This window comes from Bufo bufo, chromosome 4, assembly GCF_905171765.1.
Source record: "Bufo bufo chromosome 4, aBufBuf1.1, whole genome shotgun sequence".
Classification (NCBI taxonomy): Eukaryota; Metazoa; Chordata; class Amphibia; order Anura; family Bufonidae; genus Bufo; species Bufo bufo.
In genome coordinates this window covers 431,170,220-431,183,503 of record NC_053392.1, presented here as the reverse complement: position 1 = coordinate 431,183,503, position 13,284 = coordinate 431,170,220, and the positions used below count along the sequence as shown (strand labels likewise).

General features: G+C 44.1%; 1 protein-coding gene across 2 annotated transcripts in view; it reads left to right on the top strand.

Moving 5' to 3' along the window:
• Positions 1-13,284, top strand: part of PHF10 (PHD finger protein 10) — a 150,321-nt gene that overhangs the window by 61,786 nt on the left and 75,251 nt on the right. For both annotated transcript variants that reach the window (XM_040429339.1, XM_040429338.1), the window contains one exon: positions 3,196-3,305. In XM_040429339.1, the coding sequence (XP_040285273.1) occupies positions 3,196-3,305 (110 nt within the window). The remainder of the gene's footprint in view (positions 1-3,195; positions 3,306-13,284) is intronic.

Sequence of the window (13,284 nt, the reverse complement as noted above, 5' to 3'; positions counted from 1 at the left end):
TCGGAACACAGCCCGACCCCAAAGTGCAATCCAATCCAGGTGAAACCAAATTATGGACAGAGTCAGATGTGGGACACAATGCATCTCAATGTGGCAGGACAGCATAGTCATTCCATTGCTCCTTTTCTTATATTGCCTAATCATCTGAAATATAAGATGAAAAAATTTTTTAAGAAAGAAAGAAAAATGTACGTTAGATCTTATAATGACATTTGTGTCTAATACCTACAATCAAGTGAAAGCCGAATAACAGATGGTACATGACATCATAGGGCAAACCACCCCTTTATGTACAAACCCCTAAATTGAAGTCCACATTGAGACCATTCGGTCTCAGAGTATTCAATGTATGTATCCACAATAGCTCTTTCCTTTTCAATAATAAATTCCTGTTGCCTCCTCGTCTGGGCAAAGGAATGTGGTCTATAATCCAGCATTTTAATTGGTGTTCTGTATGGTTCATCTCCAAAAAATGTTTAGGGATGGGTAGATCCCGGCGTTTTTTTCTAATAGTGGAGCGGTGATTGATTAATCTGGTTTTTAAATCGGTGGACGTCTCACCTACATACAGTAGTTTACAGGGGCAACTCAAAACGGTTCCCTCGTTTTTCCTCCAGTTAGCCACATATTATATGTATTCACTAACTATGGGCAACCCGTCCAGTGCTAAACATGGCGTGTCTGCGGTCACAGTGCTGTGAGCATGCGCACTGAAGAGCAATGGACATTATGTATTCCGCGGCGCAGGTTGTGACGTGGGACGCCGAATTTAGGCGTAATATGACGCAATTTTTCCGGGACGTATCTTGACACCTGCGCACTTCATCGAGCTGGACGCCAACTGTGGCCATTGCGGAGATGTGGATACACGCTTACTCTGTGGTATGTGACCATTGTTCCCTCTTGCTCCTCCTTGTTTTTATTTAATGTGATTAAAGAGATTTGAAGCAGCTGATGTATATTGGTGCCACTTGTATCTATATTTTGGATTATGTTAGTTTACATTAATTGTAAATCGTATACATAATCATGTATCACTGGATTTGTCCTCATATGTTGTCACCGTTATAATCACCATGCACTGTTTCATCTATTGATTTGTACACCAATTGTGAGTATTGATTATTGCTATGTTTCAATTATGTACACCTATTTATAATGTGCACTTCCACTTGTGTTTTGATGCTTGAGAAAGGCTCTGGATTTTGAGCCGAAACGTCGCCTCACTGTGCCACTGTGGCCCAATAAATAATCATTTTTGTACTATTGGAGTTGCTGTCCTTTTCCGAAAATAAATACATATACATATACATATACATATACATACATACATACATACATACATACATACATACATACATACATACATACATACATACATACACACATACACACACATACACACACACACACACACACATACACACATACACACATACACACATACACACACACACACACACACACACACATACACACATACATACACACACACACACACACACACACACACACACTGCTCAAAAAAATAAAGGGAACACTTAAACAACACAATGTAACTCCAAGTCAATCACACTTCTGTGAAATCAAATTGTCCACTTAGGAAGCAACACTGAGTGACAATCAATTTCACATTATGTTGTGCAAATGGGATAGACAACAGGTGGAAATTATAGGCAATTAGCAAGACACCCCCAATAAAGGAGTGGTTCTGCAGGTGGTCACCACACACCACTTCTCAGTTCCTATGCTTCCTGGCTGATGTTTTGGTCACTTTTGAATGCTGGCGGTGCTTTCACTCTAGTGGTAGCATGAGACTGAGTCTACAACCCACACAAGTGGCTCAGGTAGTGCAGCTTATCCAGGATGGCACATCAATGCGAGCTGTGGCAAGAAGGTTTGCTGTGTCTGTCGGCGTAGTGTCCAGAGCATGGAGGCGCTACCAGGAGACAGGCCCGTACATCAGGAGACGTGGAGGAGGGCAACAACCCAGCAGCAGGACCGCTACCTCTGCCTTTGTGCAAGGAGGAACAGGAGGAGCACTGCCAGAGCCCTGCAAAATGACCTCCAGCAGGCCACAAATGTGCATGTGTCTGCTCAAACGGTCAGAAACAGACTCCATGAGGGTGATATGAGGGCCCGACGTCCACAGGTGGGGGTTGTGCTTACAGCCCAACACCGTGCAGGACGTTTGGCATTTGCCAGAGAACACCAAGATTGGCAAATTCGCCATTGGCGCCCAGATGAAAGCAGGTTCACACTGAGCACATGTGACAGACGTGACAGAGTCTGGAGACGCCGTGGAGAACGTTCAGCTGCCTGCAACATCCTCCAGCATGACCGGTTTGGCATTGGGTCAGTAATGGTGTGGGGTGGCATTTCTTTGGAGGGCCGTACAGCCCTCCATGTGCTCGCCAGAGGTAGCCTGACTGCCATTAGGTACCGAGATGAGATCCTCAGACCCCTTGTGAGACCATATGCTGGTGCGGTTGGCCCTGGGTTCCTCCTAATGCAAGACGATGCTAGACCTCATGTGGGTGGAGTGTGTCAGCAGTTCCTGCAAGACGAAGGCATTGATGCTATGGACTGGCCCGCCCGTTCCCCATACCTGAATCTAATTGAGCACCTCTGGGACATCATGTCTCGCTCTATCCACCAACGTCACGTTGCACCACAGACTGTCCAGGAGTTGGCAGATGCTTTAGTCCAGGTCTGGGAGGAGATCCCTCAGGAGACCGTCCGCCACCTCATCAGGAGCATGCACAGGTGTTGTAGGGAGGTCATACAGGCACGTGGAGGCCATACACACTACTGAGCCTCATTTTGACTTGTTTTAAGGACATTACATCAAAGTTGGATCAGCCTGTAGTGTGTTTTTCCACTTTAATTTTGAGTGTGACTCCAAATCCAGACCTCTATGGGTTTAAAAATTTGATTTCCATATTTTTTTTTTTGGGTGATTTTGTTGTCAGCACATTCAACTATGTAAAGAACAAAGTATTTCAGAAGAATATTTAATGAATTCAGATCTAGGATGTTATTTTTGTGTTCCCTTTATTTTTTTGAGCAGTGTGTGTGTATGTATGTATGTATGTATGTATGTATATATATATATATATATATATATATATATATATATATATATATATATATATATTATAAAAACATTTTTTAATGCCTTGTTGTATACCTTAGGTAATCCAGGTACCTCAAGGAAAGTACAAGATTCTACCTACAGAAACAACTAAAGTAAGCCCCTACCCTGTTTCCCTTATACCCGGACAATTTCAGGAGTATTATAAGAGGTAAGTGTTTATTCCATAGCAATTTGCTCATTTTACTCATTCATCTGGATAAGTTTCTATTTTCTTGTAATGACTGTATTGTATTGATTGGGTTCTGCAGTTCTTTTAAAGGGAACCTGTCATCAACTTTATGCTGCCCTTACTAATGGCAGAATAAAGTAGAGACAGGTTAGTTGATTTCATTGGTCTGTCATTTATAAGTAAAAAGTAAGTGGTTGCCAAGAACCAACATCACATCATTGCAGCCCAGGCCTTAAAAAGAGTCAATTGAATTCCTGCTCTCCTGCCCATCTCCTGATGACTGACAGTCTTCTACCTAGTTTTCTCCCTTTCTCTCTTGGAGAGAACTGGCAATCATCAGCAGATGGACGGGGAGAGCAGGAGATTATGGATAACCATGACTCTTCTCATGTAGATTTGACTCTATTAAACTATAGCAATCATCTGCGTACTCCCTTCAAACTTCCATAGCAGGCAGGCCGTGCGGCAGCGTAACGTCACTCACTACGTCACGTGCCTGCTCCGCCTGCTTCATTTATAAAGTTGGAGGAGCAGGCACGTGACGACGTGAGTTACGCTGCTGCCCGGCCTGCTACAGGAGTTTCAAGTGAGTACGCAGAGGATTGCTATAGTTTAATGCCTACATGTTACATATGAATACTACAGTGAGCTGGGCCCTGTGTAATAGAATACAGTGACTGCATCGGGCCCCGCTGCCATTACAACACCAGATGCCGGCCCCCACCCCCTGTATTGGGGGTTATATACTGTGTGTGTATATCTCTATCTCTCTATCTCTCCCCCCCCCCCCCCCCATAACAGGGCGCCATCCACAGATCCCCATTAGTTCAAAACCCACCAAAAGCACACCTTTTCAAAATATTTTTTTTTCTTATTTTCCTCCTCAAAAACCTAGGTGCGTCTTATAGGGTGAAAAATGCTGTATTTTTAGCTCATGAGTGACACACCGCTGAAATCGCCATTTCTGTCACTAATTTTCGATCACCAGTGTAAGGGTTAATAAGACCGCAGAGTGCACCTGTCCTTGTTTTTGTTATATAATTTATGCTGCCCTCAGTGAGGTAAGCATAAAGTTGATGACAGATTTCCTTTAAACTGATAATCTATACTCTGGATAGATCATCGGCATCTGATCAGAGGGGGTCCGACGCCTGACACGCCTGCCGATCAGCTGTTTGAGAAGGCGCTGGCAGTAGCGCCGCGCCCTTCTCTCTGTTTACCACAGGCCCAGTGACGTCACGACTAGTATCACTGGCCTGGGCGGGGCTAAGCTCCATTTAAGTTAACAGAGCTTAGCCCCGCCCAGGCCAGTGATACTAGTCGTGACGTCACTGGGCCTGTGGTAAACAGCGAGAAGGCCGCAGCGCTACTGCCAGCGCCACTTCCTTCTCAAACAGCTGATCTGCGGGGGTGTCGGGTGTCGGACCCCCGCCGATCAGATGCTGATCTATCCAGAGTATAGATCATCGGTTTAACCACCTCAGCCCCCCTAGCTTAAACCCCCTTAATGACCAGACCACTTTTTACAATTCTGCACTACACTACTTTCACGGTTTATTGTTCGGTCATACAACTTTGCACCCAAATGAATTTTACCTTCTTTTCTTCTCACAAATACAGCTTTTTTTTAGTGGTATTTGATTGCTGCTGACATTTTTCGTTTTTCTGATATTAATCAAAATAGACCGCAATTTTCTCAAAAAAAAGTGTATTTTTAACTTTTTCTGGTAAAATTGTTCAAATATAATTACATTTCTATACAAGTTTGTGTCAGAATTTATTGTGCTACATGTCTGTGATAAAAAAAAAAAAAATCCAATAAGTGTATATTTATTGGTTTGCGCAAAAGTTATAGCGTTTACAAACTATGGTACAAAAATGTGAATTTCCGCATTTTGAAGCAGCTCTGACTTTCTGAGCACCTGTCATGTTTCTTGAGGTGCTAGAATGCCAGGATAGTATAAATACCCCCAAAATGACCCCATTTTAGAAAGAAGACACCCCAAATTATTCGCGGAGGGGCATGGTGAGTTCATGTATGATTTAATTTTTTTTCACAAGTTAGCGGAAAATGACACTTTCTGAGGAAAAAATAAATGAATAACTTTTTCATTTCTGCTAACTTCTGGCAAAAAAAATAAAAAAATCTCCCACGGACTCGCTATGCCCCTCAGTGAATACCTTGGTGTGTCTACTTTCCGAAATGGGGTCATTTGTGGGGTGTGTTTACTGTTCTGGCATTTTGGGCGGGGCTTAATTGTGAGCAACCCTGTAAAGCCTAAAGGTACTCGTTGGACTTTCGGCCCCTTTAATCACCTAGGCTGCAAAAAAGTGTCACATGTGGTATCGCCATACTCAGAAGAAGTAGGGCAATGTGTTTTGCATGTATTTTTACATATACCCATGCTGGGTGAGAGAAATATCTCTGTAAATTGACAACTTTGTATAAATTTTTTTTAAAAAGTTGTCATTTACAGAGATATTTCTCACACACAGTATGGGTATATGTAAAAATACACCCCAAAACACATTGCCCTACTTCTTCTGAGTACGGCGATACCACATGTGTGACACTTTTTTTGCAGCCTAGGTGCGCAAAGGGGCCCAAATTCCAATGAGTACCTTTTAGGATTTCACAGGGCATTTTTACGCATTTGAATTCCAAACTACTTCTCACGCTTTAGGGCCCCTAAAATACCAGGGCAGTATAAATACCCCACAAGTGACCCCATTTTGAATAAAAACAGTAAACACCTGTGCTGTATCTGCATATTTGTGTCGTTTTGTCAGACAAGAGGTTCTCAACTGGTACATATAAGACTTTTCAGACATTGCATACCCATAATAGCTGGTCTAATTCACTATGTTCCATTACCTCCCATCCATCAAACTTCACCGCTGTCCAGTTTGTTCTGCTCTTAAGGCTTCAGTTAGCCTATGGGCTGAGTAAGTAGTAATTGGAGATGCACACCATATCCCCTACACCTTTTTGAAATTTTGACATACAGCCCCTATTTTTAAAGACTATGTTCTCATATGGTATAACAGTATTGACTAGTTGTTTCCATTGCGCTAAGGTGGGTGGTCCATCACCCATCCACCTCATGGCGATTGCCTTTCGCGCCAGGAACAATACTTCTCTCAGGAATATCCTGAATTGGTGCGAGTAAATAGTCTCATCTAGTATTCCAAAGAGACAAATTTTCGGGTGTAACGGTACTTCACATTCTATGAGATCAGTTAGTAACTTAATCACTTCTCCCCAGAATGCCTGTATATAGGGGCATGCCCAGATAAGATGCCAAAAATCTGCGTCCACTGACGCACATCTGTGACACTCAGCGTGGGTAAGCCTACCCATCCTATGTAGTCTTAGCGGAGTCAGGTAGCTTTGATGTATCATGCAAACTTAAATGAACTTGTTGTTTATGGCAGGTGACACTAGTGTGGGAGACTCTAGAATGTCTTCCTCATCTTCATTAGTTAAGTTCCACTTACTTAATGCTTGTAGTGGGACACCTTTCAGCCTGACATCTAGGAGGTGGGTATACAATGCTGATATGAAACCACGTGGTCCTTGAGAGCGTATAATTCCAATCATTGGAAATGTCGACAGTAAGATTGGGGTATCTCTGTAGTGGGTTTGTAGAGCGTGTCTTAATTGCAGAAATCTATAGAATGCCTGTCTATGGAGTTCATGCCTGCGGCTCATGGATTCATAATCATTGAAAACATTATTGCTGTATATATTTCCCAGAGTGATAGAGCGTTCTGGAAGGAACATGGGGTTTTCTCGCAGTGTCAGCAGGTCGGGGAACATGGGGTTATCCCAAATCGAAGTTTCCAGCAGATCCGACTCCACTTTATGTAGCCTCTTACTAGCAGTCCAGACCTGAACGGCCACTCTATGAATTGGCAGTAGCTTACGTGGGAATAGTTTAGGTTGTTCTAGTACTGGCCATAAATTGGCAAGACCCAGGTAATCGGCGAGCTGCCTCTCTTGCCTATAGCGACAACCTCCCGGTGACAACGAAGATTTGATGTTCCTCAGTTGCCCAGCTAAATAATATAAGTAAACATCAGGCAAGGACATGCCCGCTTCCTTTTTAAAACGTGATAAGTTTGTTATCGAGAGCTTGGGTCTATTTGCGCCCCAGATAAAGGGTGACATCAGTGAGGTAAGTTTCTGAAAGAACGATTTTGGGCCTGCGTATGGTGCATGTTGTAAAATATATAGACACTTTGGTAGAACAATCAGTTTTATCAGATTGATCCTCCCCGGTACAGACAAAGGCAAGCTCTGCCATACCCTAAATTTTTCTTTACAATACATTATCAGAGGCTGGATATTCAGTGTATGGAAGGACGTGACATCTTTGGTTATATGTATACCCAGATATTTATAACTATGCACGATAGGCAGCTCTCCTGGGGAGAACGTATCCTCCAGCTGATATAGAGGGCATAGGGTCGATTTGGACCAGTTTATCCTCAATCCCGAGAACCGGCTGAATAATTCAATTATGGCGATTGCTCTAGGAAGTGTGGATTCTGTTTGTGACATGAAGAGCACCATGTCATCAGCATATAAACCGACCCTATCCTCCTGTTCTCCTATTTGAATTCCGTGAAATTGTGGGTCCGCCCTAATTCGCATAGCCAGTGGCTCAATAGCTAAGGCGAACAGCAATGGTGACAGAGGACAACCCTGTCTAGTCCCTCTTCCTAGGCAGAAGCTGTCCGATAACGTCCCATTCACTAATACGCCTGCCCTGGGATTTTTGTATAACATCTCAACCCAGTGTATAAAGTTAGGGCCAAAACCAAACTTCTTGAGAACCTGGAATAAATAGGGCCATTCAACCGAGTCGAACGCCTTTGCTGTGTCCAAGGACGCTAGAGCCCATTTCTCCTGTTTCTGAAGACCAATCTGGGTTACCACCTGTACCCTCCTAATATTGTATGTGGTGGACCTGCCAGGCAGAAATCCCGATTGATCCGGATGCACTAAAGTAGTAGCTACTTTACCAAGACGTATGGCCAGTATCTTTTGCTATGATCTTATAATCTATGTTCAATAGGGATATCGGACGATATGATCCGCATTCATCCGATTCCTTGCCCGGTTTTAAAAGTACGACTATAGTTGCGTCATACATTGAAGGTGGGAAGCATCCATTTTGGAATGCGTCATTATACATATTTAGCAGAAGTGGGTTAATGTGGGCAGCATACTTAACATATACTTCCAAAGGCAGTCCATCAGGACCGGGGGCCTTACCTCTTGCTAGTTGTGTAATAGATTCCTGTATTTCCAAGGCAGGTCCAGATCCTCAAAATAATGCATGACATCATCTAACCCATAATCCACCTTGGACTCTTATAGATCTCTATAGTATGCTTGAAACCTACCCACTATAGCTTCCGGATCTAATAGTACCTGTCCATCCAATGCTTTGATACGCAATACAGCGGGGGATGCCTGGTTTTGCCTAACTATGTGAGCTAGTAATTTACGGGACTGATTGCCCAATTCAAAGTACGTTTGTTTGGTAAAAAACATCTTCCTTTGAGCTTTTTCCTTAAGCAAAGCCAAATATTGCCTCCCCATTGATAACCACGCCTCCTTATTTGAATCATTGGGATCGGCAATATATGCAGCTTCTAGTCTAGAACAATTAGCCGCCAAGCCTTCCTCCTGTCTAGCCACTGATTTTTTTTTTATGTATGATATAGTAGATCTGAGACATCCTCTAAGATATGCTTTCATAGTTTCCCACAATAATGTGCTATTTGGCTCCTCCTCATGCCCTTCCATGAACACCTGCAATTGATCAGGAATGCGATCAGACAGTCCAAACAGGGTCAACCAAAACGGATTAATCCGTGCTGAGCATCTGATCACATCCCCACCCATCCTCATTGTTAGTTGTACTGGAGCATGGTCGGATATACCCCTTGGCCCATACTCTATATTATATGTTAAAGAGCACATAGAAGAATTGCCTAGGGCGTAATCTATTCGTGATAACGTATTATAGCTAGCAGAATGGCATGAGTATTGTCTAGCATTAGGGTATTTAAGTCGCCACAGATCCATCCATCCCACCTCCTCCATTAATGCAGCTAGGGATGTCTTGTTATTAAGATGGTTGTCAGCAGCCTCTACCTGATGGTGTCTATCTAGATCTCTGTCTAGAGTCATATTAAAATCTCCAAGGCTAACTACACGGGCTGACGGATCTATCTATCGAATCTATCTGGCATGTTTCCAACTCCCATCTAAGGGATTTGTGCACCATGAGAGATACTCCCCTAGACAGATTTGTATAACATGAATGCTGCGCCCATTGAGCCCAGGGTTTTTGTATGCGCCTCGTACTATCTTCTGTCAAGTGGGTTTCCTGCAGGCAGAGAATATGCGGGTTGAATCTCCTGACTGCAGAAAATAACATGGCGCGTTTCCTGGCAGTACCCAATCCTCTGACATTCCACGACATTATACGTATTTCTGACATGTTGATCTAACATAAAGATCCTCAGTTACCTCCCGTCCCTCCCCCAACACTTCATTATGACTGACACAGCACAGAACATATAACATTGGAACCGTTAGGCATACCCTGACAAATACTACGAGTGCCTGCATGGTGTAACTTTAAACCTTTCATATCACTCTTGTCACATGAAAAGAGAAAAAAAATACCTCGTTTGTTAGGTGGCACTTCAAGTAAACGGGGTGTGCTTATGGCAATTTACCAGTAGCACTACGAATCTTGTAGTTTATATAAAAGTAAACCTTAACTCAGCCAGGGACCCAATCCCCAACTTCTAGTGGGAACCCGGTTCAGATCATGAATATCTGGACCAGCGGGGAGCTCTTTGATAGACCAGATATCACATGTATCACTTAACATCTCCCCTATCGTGTGTGACAACATTCATATCCTCAATGTTATCTTCCTACCACATTTAATCACGCCTGACTATCTATGAACTGGCTTAGTTATTCTCACTAGAGCAGACAGGCAATTAAAATAACTCTGGAGCGTTCAACAGGGTGTATACTTAGTCAGTCCAGATGTCACCGTTGGTCCAAGTTCAAGTCCCTGGGTTCCCTCTTCCTTTTGCAAACAATAACAAGAGACTGTTCACATCTTTATCTTGGGGCTCTTGCATTTCTTCCCCTTCCATCCAGCCAGTTAGTGGCTTCCTCAGGATTATTGAAGAATCTGCTTACATCTCCATCTACTATTCTCAGACGGGCTGGATAAACCATGGAATAGGGTAAATTTTTCTCGCGCAGTCTCCGTTGCTCTGCGTTTCTGCAATTCAGATGAGAAATCCGGAAAAATCATAATGGTGCTGTTCTCAAACTTCAGCTCCTGCTTGGTGCGCGCCATTTGTAGCACATGGTCTCTGTCCGTAGAGTTCAGAAGCCTAGCAAGTAAGGGTCTTGGAGGGGGCCCCGGTGGAAAGGGTTTGGCGGGAACACGATGTGCTCGCTCAATGATGAATGCCGCCGAGAATGCCGCATCTGGAAAGGTATCACGGAGCCAGGTAGTGACAAACGCACACAGGTTATTGCCCTCTGCTTTTTCAGGCATGCCAATTATCCGCAAGTTATTGTGCCGTGTGCGGTTCTCATAATTGTCACATTTCTGTTGCCAAAAATTGAATTTTTGCTCCAATTCTTGTATCTTTGTGGGAAGTGGTTGCAAGCGGTCTTCCACGTCTGAGATCCTGTTCTCTGTCTCCTTAACGCGGTCCCGTATGGCCTGCATGTCATGGCGGAGTAGGCCTATATCCACTTTCACTTCCTCCAGCTTACCCACTATGTACGTGCGGCAGGTAGCTATTGCTTGCAGCAGCTGTTCAGTGACCTGTTTAAAGGATGGTTCGGCGGCTGTGCGTTCCGCTCCTTCAAGCACAGGATCCTCCTTTGCCCTTTCTACTGATGATGACCGAGAGCCGGCGCCATCTTGGTCTTCCACGCGGGCAAACTCTCGGAGCCGGTCTGCTGCAGACTGCGCTCGATTTCGGGACATGCTTGGTTTGCGGGTTTTTCCCGACCTCCTGCTGGTTCTGGAGGTAATGTCCGGCAGGTAATAATCAGGTAATAATCAGGATAAAGTAGAAGTTAAGGGAATTGGGTCCAGAGCTCCTCTACATGCGTCCGCTCATATCAGCTTCTGGGGGCGTGGGCGTGGCCGGTCTGTTTTAGTAACTACTTGAAATCCCTGTGGAATAATTCTAGGGCAGAGATGGCCAACCTGCAGCTCTCCAGCTGTTGCAAAACTACAACTCCCACCGTGCCCTGCTGTAGTCTGATGGCTGTAGTCAGTCTGGGCATGCTGGTAGTTTTGCAGCAGCTGGAGAGCCTTAGGTTGGCCATCACTGTTATAGGGCATCTTTTCACTTAAAGGGGTTTTCCAGCCTTTAGCAAGTGATAGCCCAGGGATCAGCAACCGTGTGCAATCCAGCTGTTTGGAAACTACAACTCCCAGAATGCTTCATTCACTTCCATGGGAGTTAGAAGAGCAGCTGAGAATGTTTGCATGCTGGGATTAGCAGTTTCTCATCCCTGCGGTAGCCTAGCCTCAGGATAGGCCATCACTAGCTGATTGGTGGTGATCTGACACCCCGTACCTCCAGCTGATCAGCTGTTCAGTGTAGCTCTGTCGCCAGAAAATGGTGCCAGAGCTACCTAGCACTGTCAACATTGTGCCAGAGGGAGCTCGACACTACAGCGCTGCTCCAGTTGGAGTCAATGGGAGCAACGCTGAAGTAGCAAGCTCCCTCTGCTACCATGTTGATGCTGCGGTGTAGCTCAACAGCTGATCATCAAGGGGTGCCAGACAACTGCAAATCAGGTGGTGATCAGCTATACTGAGGCAACCCCATCAATCCCTTCATACCGGCACGTCATGGTGGCTGAGGTAATGTATGGAGCAGGCTGTTGATGTGAGCCCGCTCCATACATGGCCACAATTACTGAGAATGGTGGTCACGCGAACCCCTTCATTTAACCTCTCAGATGCAGCATCTTTGAGGTAAAGCAGATGGATACTGCTCTCTCTGCCTTCTGATCTGTGCCCCTGCAGTGAAACCGATGAGACAGCCTGGACTCTTCTGAAGCTTCCAAGGCCTGTCATAGTAAACTCCCTGCTAAGCTGTGCACAAGGCACAGCTTAGCAGGGAGCATGTCAAAATTCCATTCATCCTAATAGAATTTCTATGAGGCCTCTTGCACACAAACGTGCCATGTTTTGCGGTCCGCAAATTGCCGATCTGCAAAACACGGATGCCGCCCGTGTGCCTTCCTCAATTTGCAGAATGGAACAGACGGCCTATTATAGAAATGCCTATTCTTGTACGCAAAACGGACAAGAATAGGACATGATCTATAATTTTTTGCGGGGCCACGGAATGGAGCAACAGATGCGGACAGCACACGGAGTGCTGTCCGCATCTTTTGCAGCCCCATTGAAGGGAATAGGTCCACACCCGAGCCGCAAAAAATGTGGCTCGGATGCGGAACCAACCCACGGTAGTGTTCAAGAGGCCTAAGTGTGAGTGGGATAAGGGATCAAAAGATCCCAGGTTCTAGCCCCCAAAAGGGTTAAAAGTTATTGTAAAGTAAGAAAAGTAAAAAAAAAATATAAAAAAAATATTTAAGTTTGAACAATAAAAATAATAATAATAATCAGGTATTGCCACGTCCAAAAAATGTCTGACCTATTAAAATATTTTAAAAAAATTACAGTGATCAAAAAGACTTATGTACCACAAAAAATGGTACCAATAAAAACTACAGTTTGTCCCACAAAAAACAAGCCCTCATACAGCTTGGACAGAAATATGAAGTTATGGCTGTTGGAAAATGACAATGCAAAGAATTTTTTTAATTTTTTTTTTCAAAGGTGTTTATTTTTATTTTTTAAAGTAGTAAAACAAA